General features: G+C 33.7%; 1 protein-coding gene across 1 annotated transcript in view; it reads right to left on the reverse strand.

The window, feature by feature from the left end:
* The window catches only part of ccdc170 (coiled-coil domain containing 170), a 34419-nt gene extending 21111 nt beyond the window's left edge, over positions 1–13308 (reverse strand). Inside the window, exons 1-7 of the mRNA XM_056477789.1 lie at positions 13195–13308; positions 11801–12057; positions 8188–8332; positions 7928–8113; positions 7236–7553; positions 3043–3222; positions 2568–2741 (exon numbers count right to left, since the gene is read on the reverse strand). Of these exons, the coding sequence (XP_056333764.1) occupies positions 2568–2741; positions 3043–3222; positions 7236–7553; positions 7928–8113; positions 8188–8332; positions 11801–12057; positions 13195–13308 (1374 nt within the window). The remainder of the gene's footprint in view (positions 1–2567; positions 2742–3042; positions 3223–7235; positions 7554–7927; positions 8114–8187; positions 8333–11800; positions 12058–13194) is intronic.
* Positions 13309–17921: the final 4613 nt, after the last annotated feature.

Here is a 17921-nt window from a genome sequence, read left to right on the forward strand (position 1 = left end):
CTACCTTTTTTATTTATTTTTTTTTTTTTTTGTGTGTGTTTTTATTATTGTTATTTTAGTATTTTTTGTTATATTGTCTACTTTTTTATTTATTTGTATTTTTTGTGTGTGTGTTTTTATTATTGTTATTTTAGTATTTTTTGTTATATTGTCTACCTTTTTTATTTATTTATTTTTATTTTTTGTGTGTGTTTTTATTATTGTTATTTTAGTATTTTTTGTTATATTGTCTACCTTTTTTATTTATTTATTTTTATTTTTTGTGTGTGTTTTTATTATTGTTATTTTAGTATTTTTTGTTATATTGTCTACCTTTTTTATTTATTTATTTGTATTTTTTGTGTGTGTGTTTTATTATTGTTATTTTAGTATTTTTTGTTATATTGTCTACCTTTTTTATTTATTTGTATTTTTGTGTGTGTGTTCTTATTATTGTTATTTTAGTATTTTTTGTTATATTGTCTACCTTTTTTATTTATTTGTATTTTTTGTGTGTGTGTTTTTATTATTGTTATTTTAGTATTTTTTGTTATATTGTCTACCTTTTTTATTTATTTGTATTTTTTGTGTGTGTGTTTTTATTATTGTTATTTTAGTATTTTTTGTTATATTGTCTACCTTTTTTATTTATTTGTATTTTTGTGTGTGTGTTTTTATTATTGTTATTTTAGTATTTTTTGTTATATTGTCTACCTTTTTTTTATTTATTTATTTTTATTTTGTGTGTGTGTGTTTTTATTATTGTTATTTTAGTATTTTTTGTTATATTGTCTACCTTTTTTATTTATTTATTTGTATTTTTTGTGTGTGTGTTTTTATTATTGTTATTTTCGTATTTTTTGTTATTGTCTACCTTTTTTTATTTATTTATTTGTATTTTTTGTGTGTGTGTTTTTATTGTTATTTTAGTATTTTTTGTTATATTGTCTACCTTTTTTATTTATTTATTTTTATTTTTTGTGTGTGTGTTTTTATTATTGTTATTTTAGTATTTTTTGTTATATTGTCTACCTTTTTTATTTATTTGTATTTTTTGTGTGTGTGTTTTTATTATTGTTATTTTAGTATTTTTTGTTATATTGTCTACCTTTTTTATTTATTTGTATTTTTTGTGTGTGTGTTTTTATTATTGTTATTTTAGTATTTTTTGTTATATTGTCTACCTTTTTTATTTATTTGTATTTTTTGTGTGTGTGTTTTTATTATTGTTATTTTAGTATTTTTTGTTATATTGTCTACCTTTTTTTATTTATTTATTTGTATTTTTTGTGTGTGTGTTTGTATTATTGTTATTTTAGTATTTTTTGTTATATTGTCTACCTTTTTTATTTATTTATTTTTATTTTTTGTGTGTGTTTTTATTATTGTTATTTTCGTATTTTTTGTTATATTGTCTACCTTTTTTATTTATTTATTTGTATTTTTTGTGTGTGTGTTTTTATTATTGTTATTTTAGTATTTTTTGTTATATTGTCTACCTTTTTTTATTTATTTATTTGTATTTTTTGTGTGTGTGTTTTTATTATTGTTATTTTAGTATTTTTTGTTATATTGTCTACCTTTTTTATTTATTTGTATTTTGTGTGTGTGTGTTTTTATTATTGTTATTTTAGTATTTTTTGTTATATTGTCTACCTTTTTTATTTATTTGTATTTTTTGTGTGTGTGTTTTTATTATTGTTATTTTAGTATTTTTTGTTATATTGTCTACCTTTTTTTATTTTTTTATTTTTATTTTTTGTGTGTGTGTTTTTATTATTGTTATTTTAGTATTTTTTGTTATATTGTCTACCTTTTTTTATTTATTTATTTTTATTTTTTGTGTGTGTGTTTTTATTATTGTTATTTTAGTATTTTTTGTTATATTGTCTACCTTTTTTTATTTATTTATTTTTATTTTTTGTGTGTGTGTTTTTATTATTGTTATTTTAGTATTTTTTGTTATATTGTCTACCTTTTTTATTTATTTGTATTTTTTTATTTTTTTATTTAATGATAAACATAATTACCAATTAGTAAAAAAATATATATTTTATTTCATTTATTCATTTTTCTTTCGTTTAGTCCCTTTATTCATCAGGGGTCGCTAAAGTGGAATGAACCGCCAACTTATCCAGCATATGTTTTACACAGCAGATGCCCTTCCAGCTTCAACCCGGTACTGGGAAACACCCATACACATTCACACACTCATTCACTTCGGCCAATTTACTTTATTCAATTCATTTATAGCGCATGTCTTTGGACTGTGGGGGACACCGGAGCACCTGGAGGAAACCCACGCCAACAAGGGGAGAACATGCAAACTCCACACAGAAATGCCAGCTGACCCGGCCGGGACTTGAACCAGCAACTTTCTTGCTGTAAGGTGACAGTGCTAACCACTGAGCCACCGTGTTGACCTTATTTTTATTTCAGCATTGTTTATTTTATTTCAAGTAACAAAAATCCTTTTATGGATTTATGTGACTCTACTGTCCCTCATTTAATGTTATTTACATTCAAAATCCTAAAATGTTTGCACTAAAACACTGCTAAGTAACAGTAAAGTTGACTTGTTTGCAGACCTTTCTCTGAAGGCTGTATGTTTGTGTCTTGGTCTCCAGTAAAGCTGTTCCTTCATGTCTGCTCAGCTGCTGTGCTCGAGTCAGAATGACCTCCAGTCTCATATCAAACCCCAGATCTGCAGCAACATCATCCACTTTCAGCGTCTCTGAGAGCTGCTCCACAAACCGCAGATACTACTCAACAAGAAGAAAAAGAAGAGGAAGAGCAATGACATACTGACAGCTCATCTAAGGACATTTATGATGAGTTATAGAGCCTGATTTGGATGTTTATATCAGTTTTGGAGCACACTAGCTTATAGATATCCTTAAAATGAACATACTGAAACTAACATCTAAAATGTTTTATTTGAATATCATAGGACCGTTCAAAGGCGCTATTTAACATGCTACAAAATAATAAATAAATGCACAGTCACAAACAATAGCCTCTAAGCCGAAAATAATGTTGAATACAAAGTGGCTGGGCCCTCACCTGCTGTTTATCCTGATTCATTCCGTCTTTACAGACTCTGGCGTTCAGCAGCTCATCCTCCAGACTCTGTATTCTGTCCAGCAGCTCCTGTTTCCTCTGCTCTGAGGATTTCTGATGTTCTTTATGGCTGGACAACTGCTCCGCCATCTCTGCCAGCCTGACCTCCATCTCCATCTGACACTAGAGCATGCAGAAAACAAGAACAGCTAACAAAAGTACAGTACATTCTGAATACTTTGCTAATGTCAGATTCAAATCAGCACTAACATTATACCTGTGTGAAAATGTCAAAAGAAGTGTCTCAGATGAAGGCGGTCTATAGAGACTACGATGTTTATTTGTGCACTCCACATTTATAATCTTATTATCTAACACACTTATTATCTTCAGAAGGTTAATTATTATCTTCAGCAGGTTAAACCTCTAATTTCAGATGGCTGCTTTTCACTCAGGTCTATCTATGCTAATGAAGGAGTGATTGTCATTAATGGGCGGGGCTTTACCCCTCTGATGACATGTACAAAGGGAGAATGTCAATCAAATTGTTTCTGCAGACTTTTTTTTATCAAGTGTGATTATAAAAAAAAAATTTGAATTAATGCAGTTTTACCATTAGATACTGGCTACCCTACTGAAAAAAAGCAGCTTAAACCAGCCTAGGCTGGTTGGCGGGTTTTAGCTGGTTAACCAGCCTGGTTTTAGAGGGGTTTTGGCCATTTCCAGGCTGGTTTCCAGTCATTTCCAGCCTGGTCTTAGCTGGTCAAGCTGGAAAATGACCAGCTAAAACCAGCTTGACGAGCCAAAACCAGCTATGTCCAGCTTAAACCAGGCTGGTCAAGCTGGTTTTAGCCGGTCCTTTTCCAGCCTGACCAGCTAAGACCAGGCTGGAAATGACTGGAAACCAGCCTGGAAATGGCCAAAACTCCTCTAAAACCAGGCTGGTTAACCAGCTAAAACCAGCCAACTAGCCTAGGCTGGTTTAAGCTGGATTTTTCAGCAGGGTATACACACTATTGCCACACAACTGTGTTTAAGAGAACGGGGTTAAGAATCAACATGTAGTTTATTTTTAATATTAGTCAGGCAAGCAAGGGTCAAAAAAGGGGCAAACAGATGCATGCAGGGAATCCAGAGTCATGGTCAATAAACAGGCATGCAAACAGAACAAAGTAAGGGTCAAACATGGCAAGACAAAGGAAACGCATCGTAATATTCACAATACAGTATAACAAAACTCAGCCCTGAAGTGTGTGTGTGCTGTTTATAAAGTCCATCTAATCAGTTCATGAGTAGCTCCCAGCTGTGTGTGTGTATGTAATCAACAGAGAACTGGAACAGGTGTGTGTGCGGTGCTTGACGGGATTTGTAGTTTTTAACTGTGGCGTGTTTGTAGTTCTCCAGCGATCTGTATGGAGTAGATTGCTGGTGATTGTGACATTTATGTTTGGATGTCTATTTTTCTTTTAGATGTCTTTACTAGATGTCCAGAAACGTACATTCCCTGTTAGCTGGGACTGTTAAAAAATGAGTATTAGAATTTATAGTAGTAGAAAACCTGTAATATATAGTTTAAGCCCTCCTGTATGTATTTTTTCCCAATTTCTGTTTAACGGAAAGATTTTTTTAACACATTTCTAAACACAATAGTTTTTATTATTATTATTATTATTATTATTATTATGATTATTTATATAATTATTATTATTATTATTATTATTAATTCATTGATTTTCTTTTCGGCTTAGTTTTCAGGTAGCCTCAGTGGAATAAACCGCCAACTTATCAAGCATATGTTTTACACAGCGGATGCCGTTCCAGCTGCAACCTAGTACTGGGAACATCCATACACACTCGTTCACACACATACACTACGGACAATTTAGTTTCTTCAATTCACCTATACCTGCGTGTCTTTGGACTTGTGGGTGAAGATGGATTACTCATGAAACCCATGCCAACACGGGGAGAACATGCAAACTCCATGCAGAAATGATCCCAGCCGATGCTTGAACCAGGGACCTTCTTGCTGTGAGGCAATTGTGCCACCCACTGCGCCACCGTGACGCCCCTCATTCATTCATGCTTTCATTCATTTTCATCCGCTTTTCCGGGGCCGGGTTGCGGCGGCAGCAGTCTTAGGAGAGAACCCCAAACTTCCCTCTCCTTAGACACTTCCTCCAGCTCCTCTGTGGGGATCCCGAGGCATTCCCATGCCAGCCAAGAGACATAGTCTCTCCAGCGTGTCATGGGTCTTACCCAAGGCGTCCTCTCGGTGGGACATGCCTGGAACACCTCCCCAGGTAGGCACCCAGGAGACATCCCTAAACAGATGCCCGAGCCACCGCAGCTGACTTCTCTCGGCAGCGTCTCTACTCCGAGCTACTCCTGGGTGACAGAGCTCCTCACCCTATATAAGGGTTCGCCTTGCCACCCTGCGAAGCAAACTCATTTTGGCCGCTTGTATCCAAGATCTTCTCCTTTCGGTTATGACCCAAAGCTCATGACCATAGGTGAGAGTAGGAACGTAGATTTACCAGAAAATTGAGAGCTTTCCCGTTCGGCTAAGGCAAAGCTCTCGATTTACTGGTCAATCTACATTAACTCATTTCTAATAACTGATTTCTTTTATCTTTTTCATGATGTAAATAATATTTGACTTGATATTTTTCAAGACTTTAGTATTCAGCTTAAAGTATCATTTAAAGACTTAATTAGGCAAGTTAGGGTAATTAGGCAAGTTATTGTATAGCTAGTTTGTTATTTAGACAATCGAAAAATAATATTGACCTAATAATATTGACCTTAAAATATTTTTTTTTAAAGTTTAAAAAAAAAACTTTCTCCAGAAGAAAAAATATAGGTCAGATTCCAAAACAAAACTAACCTCCTATGCTAATGAGGGAGAGATTGTCACTAATGGGCGGGGCTTTCCCCCTCTGATGACACGTACAAATGGAGAATGTCAATCAAAGTGTTTCCGCAGACGGTTTTTATCAAGTGTGATTATAAAAAATAAAAGGGTTTAAGACAAAAAAGGTATTCCAGGTATCAAAACAATAATTTTTGTATTATAGATTTGCTTTTTTTTGTACAGTATGTAAAGTATAAAATGCTCATGCTTGACTTAATTGTATTTTTGAGCCGAAAATGTTGAATGTTTTACTAAATGTCACTTTGCTTAACAATAGTTTCTATAACAAGATAAAAATCATTAGATGACATATTAAAAACTCAACTAAAAATTACAACGCAGCCTCATAATATTTGTTAATTGCAATTTTACATCTTTCAAACCACTAATTTTACCCTTTTGTCAGCAAGCACTTTTTAATCATTAAAAACTAATTAATATTCATAGCATGAACAATTAAAGGTGCTGTATGTAAGTTTTTGACTCTTCTAAAGCATAAAAATACTATAATATGATTGCAGATATTTAAGAAACTTGCCAAGTGAACATTCCCGTTTATCTGAAAAACTATGCTGAAGTCAGATATTCTGCTTTGAAAATGTGAGTTACGTGCCGGAACATTGTCTTTGTTTTGATTCTTTTAACCTGCCCAATGCCAGTTTAGCCAATTATATTTCAGCACTCCGTGTTGCCTTGCTGGAAAACAGCGTATTTCAGTCAGAAAGGCTTTCAAAGCATGCGTCTGTGACCGAAATGCTACCTCCGGTGGACAGTAGCAGACTCCGAAATAAGACGCAGATTCAGAGTTCCACATGTGGTTATTAATTAGCAAATAATATAAATATTACGAGCGTAAACATTAGGTAAGCAGGTTACATTGTAACCGAGTGTCCTAACAACAGGCAACGTGATACGGAGTGATGAGCAATTTGGCTGTTTGCACCAGATGAAGCACGTCAGAAATTTAAATACAGCCATTCAGAAGCACAGAATGCACTCACTCAAGAAATGGTAAGGTTTATAATCTATTTAATACATATTAACCCTCTTTAAAATTAGTATATGTAGATGCTGAATTATTAATGTGTTGGTTTGTATTGAGTCACAGTTTTAAAGTTTAATTTCAAGCGGTTTATTTTCATGAAATACTGTGAAAATTTTCTTGCTCTGTTAAACATCATTTAGAAAATATTTGAAAAAGAAAACAAAATTCGCAGGAGGATGAATAATTATGATTTCAACTGTATAATATATACCTATAATAGTATAAATTAAACATTACCTTTTGAGCACTCGTCTCCCTGCTGCACAGGTCTGTGAGTGCAGTGAGTATGTCCTGCTCTGTGTGTTGACCAGGAAGACCCTGATCATCGAGCAGGGTTTCCACTTTCTTTATAAAGGCCTCGTGGTGACTGTGAGATGCCTCGGCTTCATTCTGGCTTATCTGGAGTTTATTTTGCAGATCTTGAGACAGATTCTCATAGTGTCTGCAGAGCTGCTGTGTAGACGCCAGCGCCGCTTCAGCATCCTGCAGAGAGACTTTAACACTCTGATTCTCCCTCTCCAAACTCACTTTCCTCAGGGAGATCAGATCCAATTCCTGAACAGAAATATAATATATCGCAGATTCGTTACACTGATATGCATCATATTTAGGCAGGGCCAGTTTATTCACTCTATATAACAATACAAAACCCTTGTAATAAACTGCCTGTACATTTCCTGTTATTTTACAGACTAATTTCTCTATATATTATTTCTTATTCATTATATTATTTCAAACCACTAAAATGTGAATAAAAGTCACTTTGTTAAACTGGAGAGTTGAGTTTTCAACATCGAAACTCGACAGAGGAGAGATCAACATCCCATAATGCAATTCACAACCGTAAATAAACAAAAAAATAAACACTTGGGGATCTCAAAATACGGAAACTGTCAATTCAGATATTTTTGTGGAGTGTATAAACATACCTGTCTGCTGGAGTTGAGCTCATTTGCTCTGGAAGCTGAGAGCGTTTGTTCACGATCAACATCAGTGGCGAGTCTCTTCACAGTTTCTCTGCTGGCTTTACACTCCACCTCATACAGCTTCACACTCTCCTCTAGAGCGCAAACACAGTTCTTCAGTCGCTCTCTGTCCTTGAAGCAAGCGTCCACCTTCAGATGGAGAAATATGTTAAAGATCGGGAGGATATTACAGCATTGGTTGAAACACATGTGAAAACACTCACCACAGATACAATATAATCCATAGGGTCTGCTTTTCCGGTCGCAATTACAGAGAGTTTGTTTGCTAATGTTGATTTAAACTCCTCACACTTCCTCTGGGTCTCAGCGGCTTCCTGTTTTGCCTTGTTGCATTCTTCGAAATACTGTCTGCAAATAGGTATGAGTGTATATTAAAAGAACATAAGGTAACACTTTTGTCTCATGTACTTACTATAGTAATTACAACTAATTATGCATTATTACATGCATGTAACCCAAAACGTTTGGGAAGTACATGTACAGTAATAGTTAACAGTACAGTTTACAGTTAATAAATATTACTCAGTAGTGGTTAAATGAATATTTACACTGTAACAAGAACACCTTAAAATGAAGTCATATGAAAATAATTCTTAAAATGCAAAAGATTTTAGCTAATTTGTCTGAAAGGAGACCTATTATGCCCCTTTTTATAAGATGTAAAATAAGTATCTGATGTCTCTAGAGTGTGGATGTGAAATTTCAGCTCAAAATACCACACTAATAATGTTTTATAACTCTGTCTAATAATGTTTTATAACTCTTTAAAAATGCCCCTTTTAGGCTTTGATCCTAATTGTGCTGTTTTGGTCACTGTCGCTTTAAATTCAAATGAGATTGTGCTCTTTTCAGAAGCGGGGGTGGAGCTACAAATGCCTGTGTGTGAGCATAGTGGCAGATTCCAAAACCAAACTAACCTCCTATGCTAATGAGGGAGAGATTGTCACTAATGGGCGGGGCTTTCCCCCTCTGATGACACGTACAAATGGAGAATGTCAATCAAGGTGTTTCTGCAGACTGTTTTTATCAACTGTGATTATAAAAAATAAAAGGGTTTAAGACAAAAAAGGTATTCCAGGTATCAAAACAATAATTTTTGTATTATAGATTTGCTTTTTTTGTACAGTATGTAAAGTATAAAATGCTCATGCTTGACTTAATTGTATTTTTGAGCCGAAAATGTTGAATGTTTTAGTAAATGTCATTTTGCTTTAACAATAGTTTCTATAACAAAATAAACATCTTGTCATGCTTATTTAAAACAAAAGTCATTTGATGACATATTAAAAACTCAACTGAAAATTACAACGCAGCCTCATAATATTTGTTAATTGCAAGTTTACATCTTTCAAACCACTAATTTTACCCTTTTGTCAGCAAGCACTTTTTAATCATTAAAAACTAATTAATATTCATAGCATGAACAATTAAAGGTGCTGTACGTAAGTATTTCACTCTTATAAAGCATAAAAATACTATTATATGTTTGCAGATATTTAATAAACATGCCAAGTGAACGTTCTTGTTTATCTGAAAAACTATGCTGAAGTTAGATATTCTGCTTTGAAAATGTGAGTTACGTGCCGGAACGCTGTCTTTGTTTTGGTTCATTTAACCTGCCCAATGCCAGTTTAGCCAATTATATTTCAGCACTCCGTGTTGCCTTGCTGGAAAACAGCGTATTTTAGTCATTCAGTCAGAAAGGCTCTCAAAGCATGCGTTTGTGACCGAAATGTGACCTCCGGTGGACAGTAGCAGACTCCGAAATAAGACGCAGATTCAGAGTTCCACATGTGGTTATTAATTAGCAAATAATATAAATATCACGAGCGTAAACATTAGGTGAGCAGGTTACATTGTAACCGAGTGTCCTAACAACAGGCAACGTGATACGGAGTGATGAGCAATTTGGCTGTTTGCACCAGATGAAGCACGACAGAAATTTAAATACAGCCGTTCAGAAGCACAGAATATGCACTCACTCAAGAAATGGTAAGGTTTATAATCTATTTAATACACATTAACCCTCTTTAAAATTAGTATATGTAGATGCTAAATTATTAATGTGTTGGTTTGTATTGAGTCACAGTTTTAAAGTTTAATTTCAAGCGGTTTATTTTCATGATCTGAGGTAAACTATCTACTGCTGCTTTCAGTATATCACAATAAATGTCATGTAAAATGGCATTCAAACTCACATTATTAGCATTTAACACTGAATAAAGCCCATGAGGTTTACCTAAGGTGATCATTGTCAGTTTTCTGTTGTTCACCTGCAGGAAATAGAATCGGTTTCTAAAATATCAATTCAAGGTATTAAAACTCCTGTTATTATGGAAAATATTCCTTCTATCCCGTGCCATTGCTTTTAGTTAGAACACGGTTTAAATCAGCCTTTAGGCTCAATCGTCAGACCAGAGTCAGACTCACTCCTATTGGTCGTCAATCTGGCAATCTGCGCTTGTGTTTGATTTGATCCAGGAATGCAATACGTAGTTCAACCACTGAGTATCAAACTTGCATACTGCACCTTTAGGCCCAATCCCAATTCTATTTTTGCATCCCTTCCCCTTGGCACTTGAAACCGTGAAGGGAAAGGGCTTCAAAATTTACCCCTAAAAAATTGGACACCACTACAACACCTGCAAGCGTCAAGACTTTTTCTGACAGGGTATTCGAGTGTCATCGAGTGACAGAATGTTGTGGGACTGCTATACAGGAGATATTTTATTTTTTATTTATTTATTTTTTAAGCATGACAGTAAAACATGAGCACGGTTATGAATATATAAAAACATGTGCTTGTTTGTTGTAAAAATTTGTAATAATGACAATTTTTTTTTTTGTCAATACTAATTTATGGATCTCCTTACTTCCGGGTGCAGCTATGCTGCCATTGTGGCTGGTGTATTCTGGGAAATTTTCTTACCCCTTGGTTTCGAGCGTGGTCCTGAAAAATATCTATTGGAAGGGGTATCTAGCCCTTTCCCTTAGCCCTACACCTTCAAGCTAAAGAGAATTGGGACACCCCAACCCCTTCACGTGAACACGCAAAACGAGAGGTAAGGGGAAGGCCTAAGGGCTAGAATTGGGATTGGGCCTAAATCTTAATCTATATTATAAATAACATACTGCAGTCAACATTTAAAATGAGTCAAAAATGTTTTCAAATTATTTCTAAGACAAGATTGGGTGTTGTTCAATAGTTTTAGGACAACTTTGATGAAAGGTGATGATCCACTTCAAATGTTGACTACTGTATATTTTAGTAATGCACTATTTTAAAAAAAATCTTGTCTAAAATTTTTCAGTTAAATTAACTGAATTGAGTTATATTAACTGAATTGAATTAACTGAAATCTTACTTATATCAGCCAGACTGCCTAAAATTTGATTTGAGTTATTTATTTTCGAACAGAAATATAATACATAAAAATTCAACATTTTCAACATTTTTTCAACAGTTGACATTTCAACATGGTCAAAAATGAAGGCCAAACAGACAAAATAAAAAAATAAATATTTAGACTTTGTGTAACCTGATTAAAACAAATTAAAATAACAACAAAAAATACTTTTTGTCATGTAATTTTTTACCAGTGTACAGGTCAGAACAAGTACTGAATGTTTATTCAGTTTTACAGAAACATATGTTATGCTGCGTGATGCTAGAACATTTTTATTTCCAAAAGTTGATAGTTATTTACTATTTATATACAATCGTTCTGCAAATTAGTTTTAATGATCCTATTGAATGTGATATTCCATCTTTGACCCATAAATAAACCCCAGTACTAGTGTACAGTAAATGCTCACTTAGACTTGACTTCAAGCTGCATTATTTTTTCCTTGATCTCCTGGTTCTCCTTGGTGAGGGTCTGTATTCTGATGTCCATGACGCTTCTGGTGGAGGTGACGGAGATCATCTCTTGCTCTGTGTTGTAGTTGCGTTCTCTCAGTGAGCTGATGAGAGACTCCTGTCTGGCCTCTTTCTCTTTGGATCTGTCCACGGCATCCTTTAAACTCCTCAAAGTCTCTTCCTGAGATGCAACTCTGGATTGGTTTTCTGAGAGCTGATCAAATGAAATATGGTAAGTGAATTTGTTTTCTGTCACTCTCTCTCTTTCTCTTTTTATTGCAGGTTAGAAATATAACAATTATGGCTTCACGACACTGGAAAAATCGAACATTGCTATATTTTGTTGTTATGCAATATAAGATTATATATTGTGGTATATAAATACAATTTCACCAGGTGACTTATATATCTCTATTTGGAAATTAATCATTTTATAGACCATTTCAATATGGTGATGTCATTGGTTCATGAACATTTCCTGCTTGTTATCAAACTATTTCATAACTGTTACAAGAGGCTATACAATCATAACTTAATATTGAAACAGCTATCGTAACATTATTTATCAATATGTGGCTCTTTTTCGGATTCTCGGAAGCTGTAGAAATTTAAAATGTTAAACAGGAAGTACGTTGGGACTATTGTTATTGTTTACATCCCTCAAAATGGTCTATATTGATTGGGATGATTCTGTAGGGGAGTGCATCTGCATAAAATCGAATAAACACATCTACAAGCATAGATAAATACAATCAAGAAAAAGATACACTTGAAAAAAAGTGTTTTATCATTTTCAGAGTCTAACAGTAGTCAGGTACAGTAATTGATACATCAAAATAAAAATAATTCAATAAAATTAATCATTATTGAAGTTAGAAATGGTACAATTCAAGCTTTTAAAATCATTATACAGTCACATGCGTCAAAAACACATGCAAATGAAAAATATAATACAGACTTAACGTTGCATGTCCTGCGACGTGACTATTGCGTATGATCACATTGCTATATCCATGCTGAAACGATATATTGTGCAGCCCTAATAACAATCTTTAAACATTTCACAGGCTGACTAAAAAAATATCGCATGGAAAGGAAAAGGTAGAAAGTTCAGCACATTTTCTCATCCAGAAAGAAAGAAAAATACACCATATTATGGACTCAAAAGTGTTAAACATTTGAGAAGTGTTTTTGTTTACAAGTTTGGACGCATTCTTATAAGATGTGAAGAGCAAATTCAGATCATTCGGGAACATTAGGTTTACACTGGTTTTATAAAGGTGAAACTGACCCAGAAGGCAAAGCAATGGTACAATATGTTGGAGAATGCCGTGGCAGTGAGTGAGTAAACCTGTGTTTGTAGGTTGTTGTGTTTGGCCTGCAGGGCTGCCAGCTCTTCTCGTGCAGTTTCTGTGGCCTGTTTATAATGCGAGAGGTGCTGCTGGATTACTGACTCCTCCATCATCGAACACTTTCAATCAAACCTGAATCGAAACAGAACATATTCATAGCGATTACGAATTTAGAAAATCTGGTAACACTACTTATTAAGACTGTCATGAAACCTTTATAATCATGACATATAATTCATGACTCATGCCATGCATGTGAATGAGATTTTATGCATGCTTATAGCAACTGTTATTAAGTGTCATTTGCTCAGTTATGTCATTTTAAATGCAAAGATGACATTGTTATGGGATCGTGACATTACAAAGACAACATAATTTGTCATAAATCTGTCATAAACATGATTGTCATGAGACATTATAATTGTCAAAATTTTTTTGATCACTTATACAGTGGAACAAACTATTTGTCAATAAAATGTCTCGTTAAAAGGGTCATCACTCTGTCAAATCTTTTTTAATAGCATCATTAATATTTCATGACATTTTAATGACAAATTCAACTTGCACCACTGTAGTTGAGGTCAAAACATTTTATTTATGACACTGTTATAAAATTTCTGACATTTAAAATGGCTTCATGGTGGTTCATTCCGCTGTGGCAACCCCTGATGAATAAAAGGACTAAGCTGAAGGAAAACGAATGAATAATGGCTTCATGACAATTATGTTTATGACATATTTATGACAAGGTATGTTGTCTTGGTCATGTCAAGTTGTCATGACAAAGACAAAAACTAAGTTGTGATGTACTCTATTTGTTTGTCAAGTTGTCATAACAAACATCCACGGCAAATTATATCCATGACACAATTATAATGCCTCATGACAATCATGTTTATGACAGATTTATGATAAGTTATGTTGTCTTGGTCATGTTAAGTTGTAATGACAAACAATGTCATATTTGCATTTAAGATGTCATAAACTGATCAAATGACATTTAATGACAGTTGTTATAAGCATGCATAAAATCTCAATAACATTCATGACATGTCATGATTATAAAGGTTTAATGTCAGTCTTATGAACACGCCAAGTAAAGCGTTACTTAAAATCTTTCACAACAGCACAATCAATCAAAAGTGGGATATTATTTAACATTCATTCTTTCATTTTCCTTCGGCTTAGTCCCTTTATTCATCAGGGGTTGCCACAGCGGAATGAACTGCCAACTTATCCAGCATATGTTTTACACAGCGGATGCCCTTCCACCTGAAACCTATCACTGGGAAACGCCCATACACACTCATTCACACTCATACACTACGGCCAATTTAGCCTATTCAGTTCACCTATAACGCATGTGTTTGCACTGTGGGGTAAACCGGAGCACCCGGAGGAAACCCATACCAACACGGGGAGAACATGCAAACTCCACACAGAAATGCCAACTGGTCCAGCCGGGACTCAAACCAGCAATCTCAAACCACTGAGCCACTGTGTCACCTCTATTTAACATAAAAAAACGAAGTATGGCAAATACTATAGTGATTTTGGACCATACTAAAGCAATGTGTATAATACTGTGTAAACATTATAGTATATTTGATAATGAATGCTACAGCATACTGTAACTCTAGTGAACTGATAAAACTAATAAATACAGTCATTTGTTTATATTACTGTGCTACCATAGCAACTACAGAATTACAACAACAGATTCATTCAGTTTCTTTACTATAGTATGGTTAAAATATTAAATAATACAGCATTTCGTGGTAAATACTATAGTGTTTTGGACCATCTTAATACGTATTTTACTGCTATAGTATTTACAACACTTTCTTAATGAATGCTACATCATACTGAACTGACAAAACGATAAAATACTGTAGAATACTTTAGTTTTACTGCAGTAAACTGTATGATATAAATAGTATGATACATATAGTTGTAGAAAACTACAGTATTGGGTAATTTGTTTATATTACTGTGCTATCATAGCAACTACAGAATTATAACAACAGATTAATTCAAGTTCTTTATTAAAGTATGGTAAAAACACTATTATTTACTATAGTATTTTCACATTGTACTGAAATGTGGTAACGTTACAAAACACACCACATCCAGTTCATTCACTGTATTATTAATCCTTATTTTATTAACTATTTATTAATTATTAACTTAGATGTTTTAGCGATTTATTGAGCCCTAAACAAATGAAATGATTTATGGTTTTAACAGTAGACAGTGAAGTAAATTAAGGCAACGATTAACTTCATGAATAAAGAAATAACGACAGTAAGTCACACTATAAACTGACCCGATGTACAAACACTCACTTGTTTCTGTTGTTGCTCCAATTCAATATGTCAAACATTCCCTGACTAAATCACCATTACTCTGTGGATTATGAACGTTAATGTGGCTCTAGTTTATCGGGTCTCCAAGCAACACAACAACATTTAAAGCATTCGCCATTAGGAGGCGCAAGATTCAATGGTAACATGTTACCTTTTACAGTCCATTTTCTTATAGCATAACAAGAACAATAGCCTACAAAAACTGAGGAATACATTACTTACATCTTTTTTTTTCCCCATTAACATCATCAAAAATAAAATTACAGGGGATATATAAGGGGGGTGGATTGACACAATCTACACTGTAAAAGCGCAATACAAATAAAGGTGAATTGAATTGAATATAAATTACAAAAAATCCGTATAAGAAAATGATTCCTAAATCACATACATCCTTATATATAGCTATTTTATTTATAAGATATATTAGGGTTTCGATATAATGCTTAAGATCAATTATAAACAAATAAATATTAGGTTTAACATCGGACCATTTTTGCTTGTGTAAGTATAAATACAAGATATTCAACATCAAACCAAAACATTTGGGTAAATGTGCAATGTGCATTCAAATAACAGGTGTTTTATTGATTCCTTCTCTAATTCATAAAAGGTGCACGCAGATTCCATGCCTCTAAAAAAATTTGTAACAACTTGTTTCACTGGATAAATTAAATGAATTAGTTGTCACTTCTTTAACTTTAAAGTTAGATCAAATTTGCCTTTGAGATATAATTTCACTTTTTATTTGACTGGTGCATTTAATTCTTTAGACTGTATTTGTAGTTTTAAAAGTTGATTTTAAGCACCTTATTTGACATTAATAACATTAAGGCATTCTAAGAGCATTCTCTTTTGTAAAATAATGATGTTGATGTTCAGAGCATTTTTTGCATTAAATAACCAGAAAACTGCCATAGTTTTAGGCATTGTTGTATTATTATTTTTTGAGACAACACAATAATATTTTAACTCATTTTATTCAACTTACCATCAAGAACATACATACAATAACACAAAATAAAAGATGAAGATAAAAAAACGAATATAATAATGGTAAAAAATTTTTATAAATAACAAAAATAAAATCCACAAAGCATAATGTACAGCATTGCCAATAATTTTAAGAATTAACAGGGGAATCAAAAAGCTATTATAATAATAATAAAACAGATTTTTTGCTTTTCAACAATTTCACAGTAGAAATGAAATCAAAATCGATACAAAAAAACTGTTAATGTAGGAGACTTGGCACATTTCCGTTTGAGTATGTGAACTTTTGCCAATATAAAGAGATTAATAATTTATTCAAGACTTTTGTTGAATTTGTTTTCATTCTTTCATTTTCTTTTCGGCTTAGTCCCTTTATTAATCAGGGGTCGCCACAGCGGAATGAACCACCAACTTATCCAGTATATGTTTTACGCAGCGGATTTCCTTCCAGCTGCAGCCCATAATTGGGAAACACCCATAGACACTCACATTCACAAGGGACAATTTTAGCTTAGCCAATTCACCTATAGCGCATATGTTTGGACTGTGGGGGAAACCGAACAGAAATGCCAACTGGCCCAGCCGGGGCTCGAACCAGTAACCTTCTTGCTGTGAGGCGATCGTGCTACCCACTGCATCACGTATGTTTTCATAATATAAAATTCTATCATTTAATGCAAAGTAACCCTGCTGAAAAATGCAGCTTAAACCAGCCTAGGCCTAAGTTTTAGCTGGTTGACCAGCCTGGTTTTAGAGGGGTTTTGGCCATTTCCAGCCTGGTCTTAGCTGGTCAAGCTGGAAAATGACTAGCTAAAACCAGCTTGACCGGCCTGGTTTAAGCTGGACATAGTTGGTTTTGACTGGTCAAGCTGTTTTTAGCAGGTCATTTTCCAGCCAGACCAGCTAAGACCAGGCTAGAAATGGCTGAAAACCAAAACCCCTCTAAAACCAGGCTGGTCGACCAGCTAAAACCAGCCAACCAGCCTAGGCTGGTTTAAGCTGTTTTTTTCAGTAGGGAATAACTCTACTAACTCTATATTTTTTCATTTTAAAAATATATTTGGCTAGATCCTTCCAGAAACTGTGTACAACATTGCATTCAAAAAATAAACGACAGAGGCGCATAGGCTCTCTTCACCTGCATAACAGGAACTACAGATGTCCTCCATTTCAACGTACTTTGATAAAACAGATTTTACTGGGTAAATTGTATGTAATATTTTAAAATGAATTTACTTAATTTTATTGTTAATAAAGAATTTGAAGGGAATTAACCAGGCTCTTTTCCAAAAATATGTAGTTTTTCTATTTCTCGTGGAGGAACTTTTACGTGCGATTTTGACGTCATCAAAACACAGGAAGTGCCC

The sequence above is a fragment of the Danio aesculapii genome, chromosome 17, assembly GCF_903798145.1.
Source record: "Danio aesculapii chromosome 17, fDanAes4.1, whole genome shotgun sequence".
Lineage (NCBI taxonomy): Eukaryota > Metazoa > Chordata > Actinopteri > Cypriniformes > Danionidae > Danio > Danio aesculapii.